The 25,195-nt window shown below is 40.9% G+C and overlaps 2 protein-coding genes across 2 annotated transcripts; one reads left to right on the top strand and one right to left on the bottom strand.

Moving 5' to 3' along the window:
• On the top strand, positions 1-24,933 carry LOC138970234 (gastrula zinc finger protein xFG20-1-like). The gene is made up of 5 exons (XM_070342730.1): positions 1-162; positions 2,700-2,942; positions 3,262-4,376; positions 20,046-20,391; positions 21,157-24,933. Exons 2-5 carry the CDS (start codon positions 2,759-2,761, stop codon positions 22,455-22,457), a joined length of 2,946 nt encoding a protein of 981 aa, XP_070198831.1. The 5' UTR covers positions 1-162; positions 2,700-2,758; the 3' UTR covers positions 22,458-24,933.
• Positions 7,879-13,165, bottom strand: LOC138971800 (UPAR/Ly6 domain-containing protein crim-like). The gene is made up of 3 exons (XM_070344618.1): positions 13,063-13,165; positions 10,912-11,040; positions 7,879-9,190 (listed from the first exon to the last, which is right to left on the bottom strand). Exons 1-3 carry the CDS (start codon positions 13,118-13,120, stop codon positions 8,916-8,918), a joined length of 462 nt encoding a protein of 153 aa, XP_070200719.1. The 5' UTR covers positions 13,121-13,165; the 3' UTR covers positions 7,879-8,915.
• Positions 24,934-25,195: the final 262 nt, after the last annotated feature.

The raw sequence follows: 25,195 nt of genomic DNA, 5'->3' as shown, positions 1-25,195 counted from the left end.
ACTAGTGGCAGCCTAAAGATCCACAGTGAACTGTAGTTGAAAGAGTGATACTAGTGGTAGCCTAAAGATCCACGGTGAACGGAAGTTGAAACAGTGACAGAGGCAGCCCGGCTGTTGTGGACACTGAGTGCAGTTATCTTTGTGTGCTTGACTTTATTCCAAGTAAGTACAGTTTACACTGCTCAAGTACTTAGGAAAGGTTTGCATTTTGCATGTAAGGTTGCACAGACCAAGCTGTACTACTAACTGTACAGTGAAACCCCATTTTAAGACCTCAGAAAAATCTGAGAGAGGGAGTCTTAAAATGGGGGTAAGTTTACACTGGTTATGAACAGAAAATAGGGTCTTAACTCATTGTCTCCCAGGTACGGATATATCCGTACCCACTCATATGCAGCGCTGAAAGTCCACGAAATGGGGCACTGGCCTTTGGCTAGTACTTCTCATAATTAACTAGCCAGAGAGCAAATTTTTTTATTTTTACTCACCAAACCAACCATTTGGTTCAGCAACTTTACTCGCATTTGGCGAGTAGATTTACATTTCTACTCGCCATTTACATGTTTCTACTCGTCATGGCGAGTAAAATACTCGCCACTTTCAGGCCTGATATGGCTCTATCTGACCAGGTACGGATATATCCGCTCAGACTGTTAGCTTCAGTTGCTTCCTGTAACGTCCATCTAACGCCTGTATTCCAGCGTGTTGATACACAGTTACTGCAATTCTGAGTGACCTACTGCAGCACAAATGTAATAAAAAGTTATAGGGTCGGCCCCTAAAAAATAGGGTAGGTCGGGTTACCGTAACCACACCTATTTTTTTTTTTAGGCCTAACAGTGTGAGGGTCACCTTAGTCACAGGCTTATAACTCAAGAACTTATAACTCTTTTCTAAAACGGGTTTCACCACTGGATAGAGCATAACAAAATCTTTAGGAAATGTACAAAATAATATGAAAAATCAGGCAAAGGTGACATGCGACTCATTCCGTGGTGGAGGGTCACATATGGTGAGTGACCCTCTCAGTGGCATGAATATATACTTCATTGGTAACATTGTCTTGCATCGTATTGTGGAAATCTGAAATAGAATAAAGCTGTTTTCATAAGAAAAATGTTTGTTATGCATGAATGTGTCAACAGTTTTTAGTAATCCTTGTGCAGATTTCAATAGTAACTGAATGCAGTACTGTATGTATATTCATTGTACATCATTGTACTGATATAGTGAATGATACAAACATCAGTTCTTGTTTTTACTGCATGCAACTCTTGACTTATTGACTCTGTGTAACAAAAGTAAGGTGACAGCTAATAGGTTTGTTGTGAAGCAGGAGTACATGTAACTAAAACTATGATTGTAGTGTTAATGAAGGTCAAGATGAAATTTTTGATACTACTAAGGCCAACACACAAAAAATGTTAGTTTAGGGTAACCCGACCGACCAACCGTATTTTTTTCGGCTGACCCTAAAACTTTTTTTTTCTTTTCTTAAAAAACCCAAAAACTTATGGCACATTTTGCGAACCATACCCAGACTAAGGAAAGTAACCTCCTTCAAACTCGACTAAATCTAAAAAAAATAAAATTTAAAAGCCTACATACCGACCCTATTTTTTGGGTCACGTTACCCGAAACCAACATTTTGTTGTTGTTGGCCTTATGATTTTGATGAATAAAAACGGTTCTGTTGATGGAAAGAGTAACTGACAGACATTGGTCTGAAGACGGTTTTGGTATGCAGTGGAACCCCCATTTAAGACCTCCCAAAAAATATGAAACAGGGTGACTGCTTACATTTTTAAAGGCAAACTCCTTCCTGTGCAATCAGTTCGGCTCACTATTTCAAATCTGGCCAGACGAGACCATCGCTTCACACGGACACGTACCAAAAATCAACAGCCTGTGTGTTCTGTGTGCAGTTTTTTTTTATGAATTAATTTCGTAAAAGCCAATCAATCAATCAATATGAGGCTTATATCGCGCGTATTCCGTGGGTACAGTTCTAAGCGCAGGGATTTTAATTTTTTATTTTTTTTTAATGCAATTTATATCGCGCACATATTCAAGGCGCAGGGATTTATTAATGCCATGTGAGATGGATTTTTTTTTACACAATACATCACGCATTCACATCGGCCAGCAGATCGCAGCCATTTCGGCGCATATCCTACTTTTCACGGCCTATTATTCCAAGTCACACGGGTATTTTGGTGGAAATTTTTATCTATGCCTATACAATTTTGCCAGGAAAGACCCTTTTGTCAATCGTGGGATCTTTAACGCGCACACCCCAATGTAGTATACACGAAGGGACCTCGGTTTTTCGTCTCATCCGAAAGACTAATTCAATGTCAAACATTCCAACTCCATGTGGAGGGATGGTCTTAACTCTTATTCCATGTGATAGTCTGGGCACATCTGAGATGGTGAGCGGGCTGTGCCTTTAAAATCAAGAATTGGGAAAAAACACCAGAAACTGAAAAATTAGATATTGGAAATTTAAAAATGGCAGTGTTGGTCTTAATGCCCTTATTCCATGTACAAGCCTGGACCCATCTGAGAGTCAGTGAGCCGAGTGTGCCTTCAAAAGAAAATATTAAAAGAAAAAAAGCAAGAAACTGAAAATTTTGATACGTGTATTGCAAATTTAATTTTTAAATTTTAATAATGTCAGTTTAATTTTTATTGTGCAGAATCGTGGTCACCGGTCTCCACTCACAATCCCAACATCACGAGCGTGCAGGGCGTTGCTATGGACGGGTACTACGCACAGGCCTCCCACCCCTGTAACTACTGCAGCAAGGTGCTGCCTACCTATGGAGAGCTGGTTGAACACAAGAAGACCCACGTGGGTGAACGACCCTTTTCCTGCCATATCTGCAACAAGCGCTTCACACAGAAAGCCCACCTCAACATACACAAGCGTACCCATACAGGTTGGTATAGTGTGGATGGGATGTAAAGGCATGGGAATTGTCCGCTGAAAGGCAAATTTCCGTCGATTTTTTTGTTTGTTCCACCAAAATAGCAAAAGTGTCAGCCGAAAAAATAAATGGGCTAGGGAAAAATGGTTCTAAAAACTGAATTTAATGGCAAACTTGGAGCTTAGATGCTAAATAAAAGTAAAATACCGTTATAAATTGTCAACCAAATAGATTTGAAAGGGAAAAGATGAATACAAATAATATGACAATTCTGCCTGCAAGTGTACACTAAAGTTACCTTTCTGCACATCTTTCTCATTCTTCATTGCAGGAGAAAAGCCGTACGTCTGCACCGTGTGCCACAAGCGCTTTGCCCAATCCTCTCACCTCAACAGTCACCGTCGGATTCACGCCGGTGATCGGCCCTTCTTCTGCGTCACCTGCAACACTGGCTTCTCCCAGAAGTACCGCTTTGACGCCCACCTTCCCTGCATGCAACAGACGCAGTCACGAAGCTCAGCCAGAATTTCCGCAGCCTTTAGCTCGGCTGCGAGTTTAGCTGCAGCATCAGCAGCCACCTTGGGGGGAGGAGGGGGTGCGATGGACACAGAGGCTGAGGTGGACCAAAAACCGGACATCAGATACCTGGAGGCGCTCAACCAGCAAGCCCTCATTCAGCAGCTAGCCGAGTTTTCGGCCATTCAGGACAATCCGTCAGGGGGGAGGGAGGAGGAAGGTAGAAAGGGGCTGGAGGAAGGGGAGATAAACAGGAACACTTTGTCTTCTGATGGCGCTGTTGGTCCCCCCGCCCCTAGAGAAGAACAGAGAGGCAACGTGTCTGCCGCTTGCATGCCGTCAGTGTCGTCTCACCGCAGGAAGCCGGCCATTATACGACATGTGGATAACGAAGAAAACGGCAGCAACTCCAGCTTCAAAAGAGAAGCCGCAAACGAGGGTGGTGCTACTAATGTTGGCGACTCGTTTCAGCATGACAGCAACGATGCAGAATTTGATGAGGAGGATCATGTTGAACCGAGTCTCCCTTCTCTGAACGGAATGGCGACCCTCAACGAAAGAATCAAGAACGGTCTGGCACACAGTACTAACTCCTCCGGCCCTCTGCCAGCAAACCAATCCCTACTGCCGACTAGAATATCCCAAGCTGGCAACAACGCTACCTCAGACGACAACCATATGACTCCTCATGTGCGGTCTAATCACCGGATCTCACTGGTGAATTTCACTGCTGAGGAACTTCTTCATCACCTGACCTCGAGGTCGGATATTCACCGCTGTGATTTCTGCCGCCTGATCTTTCAGGACGCGGCGATGTATCACATTCACCGCAACATGCACGACAAGAATGACCTGAGGTGCTGCAACTTGTGCGGCAAAATGCTACAGGATAGGTACGACTTTACTGCTCATTTCCTCAATGAGCACAGATGAAGTGCACACTGTCATGGTGTTGCAATAGACGTGTGTGTTTCCGACACACCCTACGCTTGTGATTGGCCGCTCCAATGATTGTAAGAGCTTTTGCAAGAAAAGGTCACTCTTCCACAACCAAAACAAACCCGACTGAGTCATTTTCGGAATTCATCTTTTAGAACGAACATTTTTTTTAAACAAAATGCCACATTAGAGAATGTTCTTTGGTGTCCAAATGAGCGCAAGATACTATATGAAACTAGAGAACTGAGTCATTTTCGAAATTCATCTGTTAGAATTTTTAAACAAAATCCCACATTAGAGAATGCTCTTTGGTTTCAAAATGAGTGCAAGATAGTACATGAAACCAGAAGCAAGATGCTGGTGATTTGTTTCAATGCAAGACATATTTGTTGTGAGACAAGAAATTTTGTAATATCACAATAGGAGTTTAAAAGAAAATAACAGCAGACTTTGCTCCATGTATAGATCTGTATAAAACTGGGTATCTGTAGATGATATAGAGATGAAATGATGAAGCACAATTTAAGGAAATTAGTCATACCCACTCTGAGTCAACTCTGGGATTTTGTGAGTTGACACTGTCAGCAGACGGTTTGCTTTTTGAAGTGGACACACGGTCAGAGCCCACAGCAGATATTAGTCAAATCGGTGCTGAGTTTTCAGTTGCATTGGTAAAATACTCAAATCTGCGCATCGTCTTGCTGCACAAATCTGGAGGGAATTTTGTGTGTGACTTTGTCCCTCAAAAATAAGTGTATACCGATTATGACGTCAGTGTTGATGTGATTTTGAATGGAAGTGTAAATGCACTAAATGCGCTATGGATAAAATATTTGTAGTATCACTGAATGTGATGGAGCAGGATCAGAGTTTGACTTTTATGCGAGTGTGAGCAATATGTCATGAAAATCTGGTACATGTGATCATGAGTGAAATAATTATTCTGTGCAGTCGAGTTGGTAATCTATGCACAGATTTGTGAACAGGCCTAAATTTTTCACCTAAGATTTTGTGTGTGTGTGTCTGGTTTTTTTTTTCTGGATGCGTATAATTTTGTGTGTGTGTGTATGTTCGATTGCTTGTGGAAGAGCAATAGCTTGATGTCAACAAAGGCTGTACTTTTTAAACAATTCATGTGCAGGAGTATTTTCTATTATAATTTAATACTTTTTTACAACTTTTTGTGTACTTCAATTGTGTAAAATTACAATTCAGCAATATTGTGAATTTTTAAGAACTGTTCAAGGTTATGTGAAATGTTGTCACATATTTGTCTTTTTTAATCCAGATGTTTGCCGTCAAAAGTCTTGCACAATTTCTTGTTTGTTTTTAATTGTATTAATTTCAGGAATTAATTGATCCAATCACAAAATAAGTTGTGTGAATAGCATAACCCGACCTACCCTTTTTTTACCTGCCAACATTAAACATTTTTCCATGGGGAAATTTTAAGTCGCACACATTATGGAGAAAGAACTGGCCACTGAGTTACTGTACTTTAGCTCTTTAAGACAAAACAAACAAGAAAAGTTACCTACCTACACATTTTTTGCCACTGCAATGATCTGTATGCATAAGTCCAGAACTGGGACAAATAGAATCATACCAATACTATTCAGTCAATACCATCTTTGTACTTGCATTTCTCTCTCACTCTCTCAGCTTCTGGTCTTATTCTCATCTGTTTGCTTGGTTGACTTGTCAGCCAAAGAAGTGCTTATCTTGCAGGATAACTGAATGCTTGGAAATGTTTAGAAAAGGCCAAGTGTTGATAAATCAGTGTGATGAATCTAGTGGTGAATATGCACACATAAAATGAGTTCTGAAAGATAACAGATGTGTATTTGAAAACAGTGGTGTATGATATGCATGTATTTAACGGACGCCCACACACAAGACAATGAACAAAAGCAATACACAGCATGAAGCTTTTTTTTTTTTAATATAAATCCTTTAATTTACAAAAGATATCTGGAATGTTGCATGATTAAGGTTATAAAAAAAGTCAAATACAGAGAGAAAAACATAATATATATATATATATATATACACTATATTACATGGGCATGCTTTTGTCTCTTACTAGTCTTAGTTTAAAACTGAAAAATTGTTAAAACTAAAAATCTGAAAGATTTGCTTAATAACTGCTATGACATTGTATGCAAGCTCATCTTAGCTACTTACATTTGTGAGAGAAAAGTTTTAGTGTTTTTGTTCTCATATTTTATTTTAATCTAACATCTTCTGCGAGCTGGTTTAATTTCAAAATTATGACAAATCTTCGAAGGCCAGTAACCAGAGAAATATCTGAAGCAAGACAAATCATTCTGCAATTTTGTTTTTATAAATGTGCATTTGTCTGTGGTTTTTCATATGAATTTGCTCAACATAGTTCTAACTGTCAAAGTACACTATTATGAAATCTGTCAAACGATATTTGTGGTACGGTTACCAACTAAACTTGTTGATTATATTGCTGTACATATATAACATGTTGTCATGTGTCCTTTTGTAAAACTGCTTGTTGTGTGTGCTTGCGTGTGTGTAATATGTACGCACGCCTGTGTGTTTACTGACTTACAAATGAAGAAAGTACCCAAATACACTTGTGTCAACATTGACGGAATGGCTCAAAGCTAATTTGAAGATGCAAGAGAATTTATGAAATGTGCTCAAATTCTTCAGTATTATTTACAATGGGACACCTGAGAATGAAATATGACAGTCTAATAGGACTAAAATATTAAATCAAAAACTAAACCAAAAAAATTTACTTCAGCGCAACAGACCTTGTTCTGTACAACTGCTACATAGACTCAAGTGCACAGTGGTAATGTATTTAACTTTTTATGGCATGTCCAATAGGGCTGTATGTAATGGGGGGCCGAGGACAAACATTTCAGATCCTCAAAGGAAAAGCCATGACATCCACCCTGGCAAAGTTGATAAGTTTAGCAACAGCTAATGTACATGTATACATTACACATGCAAAGTTAAAGGCATTTGATCTTTCTTAAGTCTGGATGGCATTTACTGAGTTTAAAAATTAACTAAACAAATATGAATGAATTATCTAAGTGTTACATTTTTAGGACTCCTCCTATTATATCACATGATGCGTTAAACACTGTAAGCTGCAGAATACAGAATTGCATGTTCAACTTTAGCTTTGAAACCTCTGATTATAATGTTATCTCTTCCATCAAAGATTGCTAATTTGTTGGTTATTCATACAGTATGCACATGAACTATCTAACTTCACATAATCATTACACACTTCAATTATACAAAAGACTTTGCAGATAATCATGCTGTTATCGCTTTCAATAGACAAAAAAACCAAAAAAAACACTGGCACCTGGAGTATTTATATGAAGAAACAGTTAAGCTGAGCAATGACAGCTATAACTAATATGAGCCGAGGTGCTGTATTCTGTATAAAAAAAAATATATATAAAAAAAGAACAAATCATTCAAGATTCTGCCGTTGATACCTTATCAGCAACCATGTACCACCAACACCAGTTGATGCTGAACCTGACAACATATTTTCACAATAATCTACAAACTAAATGCATATTTTTTCTGAAGTAAACAAGCATTGAATCAGAATGTATCAACAAATCATTATACATACATTGATAGTTAGCTGCATTCTTAATCTGATATGTACAGTACTTCCAAGATTGGCTGATATGTTCTCATAACTGGACTTCTGAAAAGAGCACTTGTAGTCACAGTATATAATGTTTCAAAAGGCTACAAAATTCTAAATAAAAAATAAAACAGAACAAAATTCTTTGTGGCCATAATAGACTTTTCCGAAAATAACTGGTTAAGTCGGCAGAGTAAGTGACCGAGACACTGAGGCAAGTGCTAACACGTTGCTACGCGAAAAGCGCTGCAGGTCGACTTAGACCTGCCCATAACTTACTGTGATACATGCGTTTAATATGATACCTTTTCCTTTTGCAAATATATACTCATCAGCAATAATAGCTGGCTTGCAGTGTACGCTCATGATGTGTTTTGATTGAGGTCACAGGGGTTTCGCTTATGGTCGGGTGAGTTAAGGAAAACAGACATGGCTTAGCGATCACTGCAAGCAATCTGCGGCAAATCATGGCCACGATGTGCATAATTTTGAAAGAAAATGGCATCATATCGAGTGCACACTGCATTACAACACATGTATGTTTACGAGTTACTTGTTCATCACAACGGCAGGCCAGCAGCTAGTTTGTCGCTTGGCAACACGTTGACGAGGGTCTTGATGTCTGGGGCGTTAACACACCACTTGAAAATTGCGAAAGAGTTATTTCTGAACATCGCTTATCAGTTTCATCATTCTCACAATTACATTATTTTGTCATCAAGTGCACATTCTCAGCCTCACAAAAGGGGAGTAAAAAAATCGGTAGAAAAAAAAGAAAACCATACACTCATCATCCTCATAATCAATCTCACGTCACTTTCTCATCAAAGTCACACTTTCAGTCTGACAAAAAGGGAGACAAACACTCTCGGTCTTCACAAAATTCTCCACATCATAAGGGAGACAAGTCCAGATATCAACCCCAACAAAGAAACAGAAACCCTCTTGTCTGCAGCAGTGTTGCATCCATTCCAATCGTTGCAGAAGCAGTAAGTAAATCGGCTGTCGGTTGAGTCAAGAGGGTTGAAGGGGTCATTCTTGCGAGCAGGAAGGCAGTATCCGTGGCGACGGAGGACAGGCATCCTCAGCCGATGGCGAGCGGATTTGAGCAAGTTGTGCTCACAGTCTCTGAGGTAGCGAGGTTCCTCACCTGCAATGCATGAATACAACATTTCAAACGATTGTGAAAGTAATGCAAGCATAACTGGAAAAATATATATTCATACAGTGGTACCCCTCTTAAAAGACCTAAAAAAAAAGTCTTATTAAAAAGGAGGGAGTCTTAAAATGGGGGTAATTTTACAGAGGTTATGAACAAAAAGTCTGAGAAAACAAGGTCTTAAAAAGGAGGGAGTCTTAAAATGGGGGTCATTTCATTTCATTTTTCATTACTTTATTGTCCCATCGCTGGGAAATTCGGGTCGCTTCCTCCCAGTGGAAAGCTAGCAGCAACGGAGTCGCGCTACCCAGGTGTCTGCGTGTTTAGGTGTATTCAGCCACCTGCACTTATGGCAGAATGACCAAGGTCTTTTACGTGCCATTGTGATGACACGGGGGTGGGACATGGCTTCCGTCTCTGGGTCTGCACATAAAGTTGACCCGTGTCCGTCCCGGCCCGGATTCGAACCAGCGACCTCTCGATCACAAGTCCAGTGCTCTACCAACTGAGCTACCGGGTTATGAACAAAAAGTCTGAGAAAACAAGGTCTTAAAAAGGAGGGAGTCTTAAATATGGGTCCCACTGCAGTCAAACACAGAGTACAGATTACTGCGGGCCAGTGATCATTGCCAAAACAAATCAGTATATTTTCGCAAGAAAATGGTATTATATCAAGTATTGCAAAAATGGTGTCATAGCTGATAAAGTGCGTACAGCATAACATACACATCAGAGTTAGATGTTCGTGGCAATGGCAGGTTAAAGCCAGTCAGCAATGTACTGTTGCTTAGCACCACTTTAAAACGCTTGCCCTGATGTTTGGGGTACTCACTCTGCCACACCACTTGAAAACACCAAATTATTTCTCGAAAACATCTATTGACGGTTATGAAAGTTAAACTGTTATTCCCAACGACCAATACGCTTACTGTTTGTAAATAATAGACAATTCAGCCTGCGAGCCCATGGTAACAAGTTTCTTATCATTTGGGAACAGTCAGCATAATTTTGAAATAATTCATAATCATACCCAAAACTTACACTTGTTTTGAAGTAAACTGTCACAATGACAGTCAATACTGGAACACTAGAGCAATCTTTAAATTGAAACATGGTCAAGTGCTCAGGGATTGGCTTGGGATTTGTCCACTAGAGGTCCATTGAATCAATCAGTCGTTTTGTAAACCAATCAGTCAAGAAAAAAAAACTTTCCTTCCACCACGGGACTGTCGCAGTTGTGCATTACGACAGTGAAGAGAAAATTCTGAAAGTTGTTTACAATGGACAAATGAGAGGAAAATTCAATTCATTTCTTCATTTTCTTGTTTATTTTCCAATGGTCTTACATGAAGAGGAATAAAAGGTCTGAGGACACAATAACCATATTTATTTCAATTTAAGTAAGGAAGGGTAAAAAAAGAAAGAACAAAACAGCAGACAATAATAAGACGAGCTGACTGACTCTGCTGCATGTCTATCGGTCAGTTGACGGATTGAGACCCAAGTGTGTCGGTCTTTTCCGAATTTAACATGGCAAAAGACCGATGACTGACGCCCAAGCCAATCCCTGAGTGCTGCTCTTTACAGTTAATGAGTTATACCATTTTTTCTTCCAAATAAATTTGTTCAGTTTAATGGATGAAAAATACAAAGTTCAGTATTTTTCTGAATATGACTGAAAAATGAACCATCGTTGAATGATCAGTACTCACCGGGCACTTTCTCGATGACCTTGACGCAGAACTCATCACCACACTCCCTCCACGGGTACATGCGCCACACTACGTGGTCGCTGCAGCCACCCATGGCCGAGTAGCATCTGTGGCACATGATGGCCTCCCCTGAAAGTTAAAACAATATTGTTTGTATTTTAAATACTCAGTCATACCTAGCGGATAGTGACAACATTCGGTTGAAGCTTTTACTGCAGAAAAACTGAATTGCTGCAGAGAAACTGCCTTTTTTAAAGTTAGTTAAACCAGCACTTTGTACCCCCCAAAAAAGGGAAGGTTCTCAATGGAATTAACTCAAATGGAGTGCTCTTTCTTTGCGTATTTTACAAAGCCTCTAAGCCTCTGATTTCGAAGAATTTGCTTAGTTCTAAGCCTCTGATTTCGAAGAATTTGCTCGGTAGTTGTGAAGTTCTGAAAGCATTCAAAATCATTTTTAGTTACCATTCAAGTTATGGAATGAACTTGATGGGTGCATTTATTTTAATTTCCATGGGTTTAGAAGGAAAGTGTTGGCTCAACCAAGAAGGGGGAGAAGTAGGTTGATCTTACGTATCTGATTTCTGCAAAGGGAGACAAGCATGGGAGCTATTTTCCTGAACCAATGACCAAATTAAGACATTTTTGGTATTGACTGTGAGCACTGCGCAGCTCTCTTGTCGAGACATTCTCTTTGTTATGTTATGCTTTAAAAGGGCGCAGTGGCATGGTGGTAAGACGTCGGCTTCCTAATCGGGAGGTCTGGGTTCGAATCCCGGTCGCTGCCGCCTGGTGGGTTAAGAGTGAAGATTTTTCCGATCTCCCAGGTCAACTTATGTGCAGACCTGCTTGTGACTTAACCCCCTTTGTGTGTACACGCAAGCACAAGACCAAGTGCGCATGAAAAAGATCCTGTAATCCATGTCAGAGTTCGGTGGGTTATGGAAACACGAAAATACCCAGCATGCCTACTCAACGAAAGCGGAGTGAAGCTGACTATGATCTCAGAGAATAGTGTGGGGAACCCAAATGGGCAAACAAGCTCACACGTAACCAGACAATTCTGGAACGCTGAAGAAGAAGAAGCAGCAGCTTTAAAAGTTACAAGAATTTCAAACATCAGCTTTCGCAGCTCTTTCGAGACAGCTGTAACGTAATCGTACACTTTGAAGTTTCCGAGAGCTTGGAATACCACTAGAGCATAGCGTTCTCTACTACATTAAGATCGCCATGCACTAGGGTCTATTAATTTTTGGTAATTAAGGGGCTCAATCCGTCAATTAATTTCACAGGAATTATTCTTTAGTTTGGTATAAGTGATTTGTATCAAAAATATGTCAATAATGCCACTGGATTGTGAACTATGAATTTACAACACTAAAGCTCAACATTAGTCATATATACAATACCCCTGCACGGTAGAATTATGCCAACGTAGAGTACTCTTATGGACATGCATTTACAATATTGTCCGCCACATTACTCGTTTGTTTCTAAGAGCACTTTATAAGTTTATCTTGTTGTGCTCCCTTAATTAAAACTTTCAATTACGGCTTTGTATTTATGCAACTGAATAAAAAACTGTTTAAACAAAAACTAACTAGTCTAGTACTACTTGTACTACATGTACTACTAGTACTAGTACTTCTTTAAGTTTGGAAGTGATCTGAGGGACTTTGTTAATCTCAGGTGTTTTTATTTTATTTTAATCAAAAAATCATTGGGGTGTACATCATACATGTTGTAAAAACTTGTACTCTGGTTTTGAATCGACGAGCCTCAACACTGTTTAATTTAAAAATAAAACCGTCATACTCATAATGACATTTCCGGCATTTTGTCCTGACTATTACTGACGGTTTCCCTGTAAACACTGACAATGGGGAATTTATAAACTTTACAACCCTAACTCTTCCAACAAGTAATATAAAACAAATTGGGGGAAAAAATTCTAGCAAAACGTCACATTTTCTACAATTTACACAATGCGGAAATGGACTCGGAGCAAGTTTGTCAACATACCTGGCGAGCGCGCACCTTTCGTACACTTAGAACTACACACCTGAATAAGGAATCTGTCTCACTTCATAATTTTATTGAAATAAAACCACAGTAAATGTTGGTTATAGCTTCCGAATACAACTTCAAACTTACCATGGTGGAGAATCGCTATAAGTAGAGAAGCTAGAAACACGAAGGCGACAGTCCCCATTTTGAAGGAAGTGACATCGATTTTGCACCTGCGCTGTGACCCAGTTTAAACAGCGCCAGGGGAAACAACTGCGGAAATGATCGTGGCTTGTGAAAGAGCGCTCACAGGCACAGGAAATGACGTTCGATTTTTCGTCTTCCTCAAAAAAATTGTTCTCTCACTTTCTCTCTTGCTGTGGTTTTTATTCCCAAACAATTGGTGTGTGTGTGTGTGTGTTTGTGTGTGTGTGTGTGTGTGTGTGTGTGTGTGTGTGTGTGTGTGTGTGTGTGTGTGTGTGTGTGTGTGCCGGGGGGTAGGGAGGGGGTGGCGGGGGTCGTCAGTTACGCTCATCGGGCCATCAGGTCTGTTTCTCTCTCGCACTGACTGTGAGCAAAAAGTAAATTTTAAGGGGCTTATTGTCCGTCAGGTCTTAATTGCCTATTATTGGACATGAATTGGTTTATACGATTCGAGTTTTACGCCCTCGCGGCTTTTTGATGTTTGCGTGTTTAGGTGGTATCAGCCATCTGCACTTATGGTAGAATGACCAAGATCTTTGCCATTGTGGTGACACGGGGGTGGGAGATGGATACCGTCTCTGGGTCTGCACATAAAGTTGACCCGTGTCCGTCCCAGCCCGGATTCGAACCAGCGACCTCTCGATCACAAGTCCAGTGCTCTACCACCTGAGCTACCCGGGCACCCTAAGTGAGCATCTGCCCAGCCCGGAATTTATACTGAATGCGTTTATGGATTTCAGGGCCGGACGAGAGGGGGGGGGGGGGCTTTGGGGGCTTTAGCCCCCCCCCCCCCCCAGCAAAAAAAAAAAAAAAAAAAAAAAGAGAGAGAGAGAGAGAGGGAGAGAGAGAGAGAGCTTAATAATAATGATATTGCAAAAAAGCTAATCTTTTCTTCATGCATCAATTCTAAATTAATATGTTAAATTTCTGGTGGTGCTATTTCATTATTTAAATGACTTTTTTTGTGCAAGAATAGGATAATTTTTCATGTATAAATGTTAAAATTTCTTCAGCTTATGGGGGCAAAGCCCCCATACCCCCACGGGGGCTTCGCCCCTCGACCCCACCGGGGGCCTTCTGCGGCCCCCGGACCCCGTGCTTCAACATTTTAGCCCCCTCCTAAAAACGTACTGGTCCGGCCCTGGATTTGTTACTATTGAGTGACTTCCGGACCCTCATTCCTCTTCGAGTTTTTCTATTGACTCACAAGCAGATCATCATCGATAATATACCTGTGATTGACTCAAATATCTTGAAAGTATATACACCGATCGAGACAGCCCTAGCGGTCTCGGAGAACACGGACTGTCTTGATGTGTGTAAACAGTTGGCATATTTTGGGCAAACTTTGTACAAATTACATTTGTGTTTCGATCTATTTCAGTTAGAATTCCTTTTGTTTGAGACGAATGCACTCTTTTGTTTTATCTTACATACGGTGAGAGAGACACCCGTGAGATAATAGAGTCGTTCAAATCACACGTGTGTATATCATGTAAATGAGGTCATGTCAAGCAAGTCTGGCAGGGACCTGTTTTTCCACTGCTTATGATGCCAAAGTCACCGAGACAAACGTCATTATAGAAAAAAATATTGCGCTCGCTAATTACCCTCGATGAATGTTTAGAACTAACACGTCACGCCACACTTTCAGAGTGACGTTTCTTTATTTTGACGGTAATAGATTGCAAGAGGCTTTAGAAGAGATCGAGGTTCCAAAACAAGCGTCTTCAATTTAGCCGTGCCTCGACTGCAGGACATTTTCAGTAAAATACACGTAAGTACAGTATGTAAGATAAACAAAATACTACATGGCTTGCTGTGTCGTACCAGATTTACACTCGTTGCTTTTTGAAATAGTGAACAGCTCGCTTTCGCTCGCAGTTCAATATTTAAAAAAAACCCAACTCGTGTAGTAAATCTGGTACGACACAGCAAGCCATGTAGTTTTCTCTATATCTCGGCCAGCCGCCTAGATACGAGTTGACGTCACCAGTGGTTCAAAGAAGGAAAATCCAACGTTCAATCGTTCTAGTTTATAAAGATACACCTTATCCACCTTCATCTTAAGGCTAGATGGGAAAAAAAATAACCGTACGAACCCTCCAAATTTAATTTTTGTTTTAGTTTCTTCCAGCTAAGGTATAAAAATAGAGATTATAATACTCTGATTCGCACTCGGGGAGTATTTTTTCATATTAATTGTTTGCTTGTTTGTTTGTTTTCTTTTGTTGGTGTTTATTTCTTACATTAGAATGCTTTTTCTCTTGATTCTGCGACGTTCAGGATTAATAACAGAATATGAAGTCCCGACTGTACAAGAATTTGAGTTTTAATGAACCGTCTGTACCCTTTAAATGTTAACAGTTATGTTTTAAAGAGTAGGCAAAGAACAAAACAGAATAAAATCAGGGCATAATCGGTCTCGCGCATGACTATGAACTTTGCGGTTAATTTTCTTCTTCCATCTTCGCAGATAATTGGTGTTGCTGTGTTTGCTAGTTTATTTCCGTGTTGATATATGCTGAACTTTGAAGTGAAGTAACGCTTTGGACAATAACATTGGAATTGGTATTTCTGCGCGTAATTTGGATACAAGGGAACATTAATGTCCCGTCAAAAACTAAATACATTTCGGTTTTTACCATAAATTTGGTTATGACAAGTAACTCTCCTTTACCATCAGAAATTTTATTGTATTTCTCAGTTCTTTAGTTGAAAAATAGTTTGTAAATTTACAATTAAAAATAACTATATCAAAAGTTAATTTCTTTTAGGTTCTTAACTACAAAACAGGGAGTTTGTGCATTTTGTTTGTATAATAATAGTTTCGTTTTTGTTTTGATCATAAGATGTACAATTTTCGAAAAATGTACAAGAAATTCCCCACACAACATTAAAATCTATGTGAGATAACTCTGTAGCCTTGTGTATTGTATTCCGATCCACAAACTCTACAATATAGATGCAAATCATTAAACTTACAGATCAAGAATTATAAATGTACGATATTGTACATTAATCCTTTCAGTTTTACTTTTTTGGTCTCAAGCATGTATAATATTATCGTATGAAGGTGCCATACGTCCAGTAATAAATCTTCGGCCGTGTTGGCCGGACCCTTAAAGGGTAGCTACTCTGCTATTAGCACTTGTCAGACAAGTTGTCTTCCGTTGGGTTTATGCCGTAGTGTGTACACACACACACACATACACACGCACACGCACGCACACACACAAGCACACGCACACACACACACCACACACACAATAATCCGATTTATATTCAGAATAATTCTTTTACGGCTCACAGCTGTTTCCACTCCTTCGACTGACTCACTGACCCCGCAACAACTCCATTTCAGCCTAACAAAAACAATCAGAATAGCAATCAGGTCAATTTTAGTGTCTTTCCGAGTAAAATGGAAGCTGTTCCTCTCGTAATGATAAACTGAGAGTCAGCAGTTTGAACACACACCCCCAAAATTAACTGCTTAGAAAATGCCCTAGCATTTCTTTTCTTGTCCCACGCGGGCGTTTGTCTGTACGTGACATAATTCACATAAATCTCTGTATCCCAGCAAGTTGGTGCCTTGTCTAGCTCAACTTGAATCACTAAAATAATTCGTTCCGCTTCAAGTTATTTTTGATCTTATCAGTCCAATAAATCAAAGGAAAAGGAACAAAGCTTGAACACTGAAATGCGTGTGTGTGTGTGCATGTGTGTGTGTGAGTGCGTGCGTCTGGAGCGTACATATATATATGTGTGTGTGCTTGCGTGCGTGTGAGTGTGTGAGCCTATTTGTGTCAGTGTGTGTGTGTACCACTGAGCCTGTGCGTGTGCCCGCGGCCACCGGTGTCCGGTGTGCGTTTCACTGTGCCAGTCACTGTCAGTGTGTGTGTCGTGTGTGTTTGTCAGTCAGTGTCTGTGTCAGCCTCCAATTAAGTGTGTATGGGAGCGCGCACATGATGTACTGGGGAGTCACTGGCGGTCTGAACAGTGTGACTCGAGAGAGGTGGGGGTAAAATGATGCGCGGCTAACTCCAATTTACGTTTCCCAGCGGCCGCCCAACGGTTTAATCCGTGGGGTTTTTTTTCGAAACTGAGATGAAACAAAAAATCAAACACTATAAATATAATACTGCATGGTTCCAACCGATAGGCTGCGGATCATAGTTATAAACAAACACCACAGGAACTTGTATCACAGCGACGGTCGAATAATCGACCGTCGCTTTGATACACTGAATTACAAGCTCCTGTGACCAACACTAGAATGACTGATGATGATTTCGTTGTCAGACGAGTCGTCTGCAGCTGTCACGACGCTGATGAGGCAGTTGCCTCCCTTTCCCCCCTCGCTAGATGGCAACGCTTGTCGATGTGAGCGGCGACGATGAATATGCTGATGATGATAATAGCGACGAAACGCCCGAGTAAACCCCTTCGCTGAACTAATGTCCACTGTTGAAGCTGCTGCCTTCGTTCAAATCTAACTCGGTGCAATGGAGGTGAGTAAACGAAACTTATTCAAAATAAAAACCATCCACATCCACCAAAGATAGTGTCGCGTTTGACTGTCGCAGCGACGACAGAGGGAAGGTAAGAATCGGGGTCGATGAAAAGGAAGGCTGCGCAACGAGAACAGCTGTGCATGGTAGCCATGTTGAAAATTATCGTCTGCTCGCGATAAACTGAAGCGGGGTCGCGCGGATGGGAACGTTTCATCAACCAAGCCTTCCTGTGCCCCAAACATGAAGAAGACTATGTTAAATGTTAACGATAGGCGAAACGATGATGTTGCTGCATGTTGAACAGCGCAACAGTTGTTAAAATACCGATCAGCGACGACACCAACAAGTAAACGATGACTGGAAGGAATTTAGCCCTAGAGTTGCTTCCCTTGAACCACACACGCGCTTCGTCGGTTGCTCAGCCGACGTCAAGTTTTCCCACTGTTTTGGTGTGTGTGTGTATGTGTGACAGTGTGTGTGTGTGCCGCGCGCGCGTGTGTATGTGTGTCCGTTTGTGTGTGTGTCTGTGTGTGTCGGTGTGTGTGTGTCAGTGTGTGTGACAGTAGGGGAAGGTTGCCTAATACTGATGGACCGATTCAGTTTTTGTTTTATGCTGATAACAAGCTTCTTTTCTTGCAAAGAAGACGGTTTGATTTTGTGTTTGGTAGTCCGTATCGCTTATGTTAACCGTTAGGCCTAATTGGATCTAATTAGCGTTGATAGACATTCAGCAAAAATTAAATAGACAAATTCACAACTGACTGACTAGTCCATGATACCTGATTACTGAGGAGCATGGGCGCCTAAGGCCAAAAAAAAATTTGTCTGTTTCTGGTAACATGGCTAAAAAAAATAGGGTCGGTAGGTAGGGATTTTTTTGTTTTTTGTTTTTTTTTTTTTTTTTTTTTTTACCCTAAATGTAGACCAATAAACTAACTTTAAAAATCGCGCAAAGAGACTGGATTCACTATACATAGAGACAAGACACTGAACACATTTACAAATCGTCAGCGGACTTTCGTTTTCACACGTTTTTGTTGTTCATTTTCTCAACCTGTCCTTTACCACCAAAAACAAGTCGCGTAAGGCGAAAATACAATATTTAGTCAAGTAGCTGTCGAACTCACAGAATGAAACTGAACGCAATGCCATTTTTCAGCAAGACCGTATACTCGTAGCATCGTCAGTCCACCGCTCATGGCAAAGGCAGTGAAATTGACAAGAAGAGCGGGGTAGTAGTTGCGCTAAGAAGGATAGCACTCTTTTCTGTACCTCTCTTTGTTTTAACTTTCTGAGCGTGTTTTTAATCCAAACATATCATATCTATATGTTTTTGGAATCAGGAACCGACAAGGAATAAGATGAAAGTGTTTTTAAATTGATTTGGACAATTTAATTTTGATAATAATTTTTATATATTTAATTTTCAGAGCTTGTTTTTAATCCGAATATAACATATTTATATGTTTTTGGAATCAGCAAATGATGGAGAATAAGATAAACGTAAATTTGGATCGTTTTATAAATTTTTATTTTTTTTAACAATTTTCCGATTTTTAATGACCAAAGTCATTAATTAATTTTTAAGCCACCAAGCTGAAATGCAATACCGAACCCCGGGCTTCGTCGAAGATTACTTGACCAAAATTTGAACCAATTTGGTTGAAAAATGAGGGCGTGACAGTGCCGCCTCAACTTTCACGAAAAGCCGGATATGACGTCATCAAAGACATTTATCAAAAAAATGAAAAAAACGTTCGGGGATTTCATACCCAGGAACTCTCATGTCAAATTTCATAAAGATCGGTCCAGTAGTTTAGTCTGAATCGCTCTACACACACACACACACACACACACACACACACACACACACACACACACACACACACACACACACACACACACGCACATACACCACGACCCTCGTTTCGATTCCCCCTCGATGTTAAAATATTTAGTCAAAACTTGACTAAATATAAAAAAAGACTCGAAAAAAGCCTAACGGTTTTGTGGTTTGTGCAACTGTTTTGACATGAGGAAGTTATTCAGAGAGGGTAAATACCGCGAATAAATTTGTTTTGAGCGCTCTAGCACCTTTAGTTTGTCAGAACAGGAGGTGGTCCATATCAGGACTGAGTCGGTCCGCCATGTTAGGAAACCTTCCGGGCCGTACGTGTGTGTCACACACAGACACACTGACGAGCGGAGATTTCGAGAGAGAGAGAGTTCTAAGAAAATCATCTATTAATGCAATGAGAGGAAATCTTAAAATGGAGGTTAATATACAGATTTTTTGAACGGAACATATTACTAGAAAGCAGATCATCAAGACATCTGAAAAACTCTGGGTTTAAGAAACGGGAGTTCTACAGTCTGGCATTTTACTGAACGTCTCCTGCCCGGTATTTGCAGGACATCATCTCGGACATAGGGTCCACGCCCTCACTGGAACCGGTGACCGACGACAACATCATGGATCTCATCAACCCACGGACATCGGACACAAGCCAGAACCAGCAACACATTCCGGAAAACCCGCGAACGGATTGCGCAACGGAAGAGGCACCAGATCCAGCGCCTGCTGCTAGAGCACCCAAAACTCACCCCTGCGGTTTCTGCGGGCAGGTGTTCAGGTCATATCCGGCACTCGTCGAACACCGTTCAACTCACGGCGGGTCAAGGCCGTATGAATGTCACGTCTGCGACAAACGCTTCACCCAGAAAGCTCATCTGATCATTCACCGACGTACACATACAGGTACAAGTTTCTCATTGAGGCAAATGTCGTAGAAATCATTTGTCTGTAGATATGAGAAATCATGAATTTTTCGGACGTTAGTGAACAATGCTTTGACGGGTTTTAAAACTTGTTCCAGAACATTGCATAACCTCTGAACAAATACCTTTAACGATCCTAAAATTTACTCGTAGCATACGTCCAGTATGTAGACATATAAATATCCTGAAAGTTTCAAAGCAATCCACCTCGTCGTTGTTGAAATACAGCGCTTTTTGTAATGGCACCCCTCATACGATCGACATTTGCATCAGTAGGAATAGCATAACACACGAACTATGCAAGCCAGCTGAACAAAACAACATGTTTTAGGTAGATGATTAATTTGACTTTCTCCTCGAACGTACAAATTGCAAAGTTGCGCAGATGATTTTTAGTCGATTTTTAATTGGTCCCTTTCGTTTTTGCCACGTCGATTTTAGGGGTAGCCTTATTTGATCGGCGGTCACGTGATCCCTGTTAAAGAAATCTTTGATGCGAAAGGCCTGCCGCCGGATAGTCAAGTGGACGGCCATAAATGGCATATCATAGTAAAGTTTGAATGAAATGACACTGGAAATGATGCTTTAATTGGGGTGCGAAATTTGTCGCAATAATGTCTTTTGCTGGTGTGTTTGTAGAGGCATTAAAACTGTTCCGTATGTGAGATTCAGTAATACGGTTTTGCTTTGCCAGTACATGTACAACCCAAATCCATACTAAACATTGATCTGTTATTTCGTCCAGGGGAAAAACCGTACGCGTGCCACATCTGCCACAAGAGGTTCTCGCAGACCTCGCACCTCAACAGTCACAAGCGCGTTCACACGGGAGAGAAGCCATACTTTTGTTCCATCTGCAACATGGGCTTCTGTCGGCGTCAGCGTCTGGAGGCGCATCTGCAGCAGCACGCCAACGACCTGCAACAGAAAAAACTGCAGCATGGACTCGCCGACACGGACCTGCAACAAGAGATGTCCGCCCAGGATCTACAAGGGCTGGCCCTCAAGGACTTGCAACAGGGGCTGGATGTCCAGCAAGGTCTTCCAGGCCACAACTCGGGGCTAGGCCTAGGCATGGCTGAAGCCAAGAATCTGCTGATGTCGATGGGTCTAGCGAGCGTTGGGGCAGCGTTAAAAACTGCGGAGAGCATGGACAATCTTGAGCATGGTGGAACTTTAGACGCTGGGACCGGTTCTTCGAAAGGGGCGACTTCTCAGATGGCCGTGTTTCCTGGCTTTGACATGGGCGAGGACGGGGGAGACGAAGACGGCGCTGCCAGGGAGCGCAAGAATAGCGTTGACGTGGACAGCGAAAGTGACCACAGGGCATCAAGGTCCCCCACCCCGTCCTCGTCCTTCCCCTCCCAAAACTCCACCACTCCAGCCGCTGCTTCTCAAAGTCGCCGTAAGTCCTCTTTCGTGCGAAAGCTTGGGTCGGCGACACATTCACAGAAAACGGAAAGCAAAGCAGATGTTGTCGCTCAACTTGAGAACGCCGAAGAGAGCTCAGCGGATGGAAGCAGCTGTCACCTATCACCCCAGGAAGCGGCCGTGAGAGCAATGATCAGAATGGCCGCAGGTGACGTCAGTACATCAAATGACGTTGCAGGTCTTGACGTCAGCATGTTGCTGAAACAGTCTCTTGGTGCGGGGCATACTAATCCCCCCACTAGCACGCCAATGTCGGTGGGTCAAAGTCTGCACAGTTTCCCGAAAGTTTCCCCTGAATCACCTGCAGGCAAATTTAACCCGTCGTCCTTCTCCTCCACCCCGCGTCATCCCAACACCCCCCTGTCTTCTCTCATCCGGACAAACACTCGTGTGTCTCTCGTCGACTTTACCGCCGAGGATTTATTACGTCATTTGATGTCACGCGATGACGCATACCGCTGCGATTTCTGTTGCGTCATTTTCCAAGACGCGGCCATGTATCATCTGCATCGCTCTATGCACGACAAGATGGACATACGCTGCTGCAACTTGTGTGGAAAACTACTGACGGATAAATACGATTTTACCGCACATTTTTTGTCCGAGCATAAATGACGAAAAATAGTGCATTTGAAAGATAAATAGATACATTGAAAGCAGGTGCGTTTGATTTCTTTCGACGGGAACGCAGAAGAAGAAGAAGAAGAAGAAGAAGAAGAAGAAGAAGAAGATTTCTTTTAGAGCATAAAGACAAAAGATAATCCGGTTCATTTCTTTCAGAGCTCAAACGATGAAAGCCAGTGCATTTTCTTTCAGTACATAAATGATGAAAGCCAGTGCATTTTCTTTCAGTACATAAACGATGAAAGCCAGTGCATTTTCTTTCAGTACATAAATGATGAAAGCCAGTGCATTTTCTTTCAGTACATAAATGATGAAAGCCAGTGCATTTTCTTTCAGTATATAAACGATGAAAGCCAGTGCATTTTCTTTCAGTACATAAACGATGAAAGCCAGTGCATTTTCTTTCAGTACATAAACGATGAAAGCCAGTGCATTTTCTTTCAGTACATAAACGATGAAAGCCAGTGCATTTTCTTTCAGTACATAAACGATGAAAGCCAGTGCATTTTCTTTCAGTACATAAACGATGAAAGCCAGTGCATTTTCTTTCAGTACATAAATGATGAAAGCCAGTGCATTTTCTTTCAGTACATAAATGATGAAAGCCAGTGCATTTTCTTTCAGTACATAAATGATGAAAGCCAGTGCATTTTCTTTCAGTACATAAATGATGAAAGCCAGTGCATTTTCTTTCAGTACATAAATGATGAAAGCCAGTGCATTTTCTTTCAGTACATAAACGATGAAAGCCAGTGCATTTTCTTTCAGTACATAAATGATGAAAGCCAGTGCATTTTCTTTCAGTACATAAATGATGAAAGCCAGTGCATTTTCTTTCAGTACATAAATGATGAAAGCCAGTGCATTTTCTTTCAGTACATAAATGATGAAAGCCAGTGAAGTTAAGAGACAACAGTGCACCGTGTAATCAGTAATGCAAAGTCGATTTAGTATGATTTGCTGCTGTGCTTTGCTGTGTGTGTGTGTGTGTGTGTGTGTGTGTGTGTGTGTGTGTGTGTGTGTGTGTGTGTGTGTGTGATTATGTGTGTGTGTGTGTGTGTGTGTGTGTGTGTGTGTGATTATGTGTGTGTGTGTGTGTGTGTGTGATTATGTGTGTGTATGTGTGAGTGTGTGTGTGTGTGATTATGTATGTGTGTGTGTGTGTGTGTGTGTGATCGTTCATTGCGGGTCGGGAAAAATTCTGGTGTTAGAAATGACTGAGAGAGAAGAGAAACAATTCCCACATTCATCAGGTCGGAATACGAAGACTTTATATATGTAGCAGTTATTTCCCTTCCGTTGCAGCCACAAGGGTTATGTGACTGCTGCGTCATTCCTTGTGCAATTATGTTTTATGTGTGATAATGATTACTTTTTGCTTGATGATTGTATTGATGATTGTATTGATGATTGTCATGTGATTGAATATTATGGTGACGGTTGATCTGTGATTGATGAAAGAGAACTGGTCTTTGATTGCTGATGATTGTAAAGACGAATGATCTTTGATTGATATGATTGTAGTGAGGACTGCCCTTTAAAATAGTGATCATTAATGATTGATGGGATGTGGGCTGCTTACGTATGTGTTAAATGTTAAATGTTAAATATATTTATGTAACTTTTTTAAAATCTTTTTTTAATTTGTTTTTTTATACATAGTTCATGAATTTATTTGCGGTGAACTTTCGTCAAAATATAAATTGAAGGGGAAAGATCGATGCAAAGACAGTTTTATTAAGACGCAATTACTTCCCTTCCACTTCATGTAACTTCTGGCACCACCTTATACGTTTTCCCAGAAGGACCACTGCAAACGGTCCAGGTTTATTCTTTTCTTTATTTTTCCAATAAATTGACTAATTACTGCAGGTGTGGAATTTGCTTTTAATGATTTGAAATAAATTTTGATTCAAATAGAGACGGAGAGAGAAGGAGAGAGAGACAAGACAAGACAAGACAAGACAAGACAAGACAAATTGTTTATTAACGAGGGCAGGGACCTATGGTCTATGACGAGGGTAATGGCATAAGCAAACAGGTGCTTTTTTACATCCAGCCCTCGCCCATGGGAGGGTCTAATCTAATGATAATGCGTTTTAAAAAATGTTAGCATATCAATCAAAGAAGTAATAAAAACAAACAAACGAACAAACAAACGATTAACAAACTAAACAAACAAAAATATACACACAAACGAACACAGCATATTATTGTCAAGGGCATGAAGAAAACTGTTTCGAGCAAGCAAACACGCGTAAAACGTCAAGGGAAGAAAACATCCTTGAAAGAGAGAGAGAGAGAGAGAGAGAGAGAGGGACAATGACAATGACAATGACAATGACAATTCTTTATTTAACGAGGGTAGTAGATTAAGCAGTGGTCTGCTTTTTTACATGCAGCCCTCGCCCTAAAGAGGGACTAACTACAACAATGAAATAAAAATACAAGATAAAAAATAGAAAAAAAGAAGAAAAAAACACCCTAAAATTGAGAGAGAGAGAGAGAGAGAGAGAGAGAGAGAGAGAGAGAGAGAGAGAGAGAGAGAGAGAGAGAGAGAGAGAGTATACAATGCTCCAGCGGGGAAAATAAAAGGGTTATGGAGTCAGGTGTGGGGTATCCAAGCCGGCAACCTACGTCTACGTTCTACTGTCTCTTCGTGGACATTGTGTACACATTCGTAAAGTTTGGAGGGGGGGGGGGGGGTAGTCAATTTTAATCCCCCCTTC

This window comes from Littorina saxatilis, linkage group LG7 (genome assembly GCF_037325665.1).
Source record: "Littorina saxatilis isolate snail1 linkage group LG7, US_GU_Lsax_2.0, whole genome shotgun sequence".
NCBI lineage: Eukaryota > Metazoa > Mollusca > Gastropoda > Littorinimorpha > Littorinidae > Littorina > Littorina saxatilis.
The sequence above is the reverse complement of the archived record's forward strand: the minus strand, read 5'-3'. Positions and strand labels throughout refer to the sequence as shown.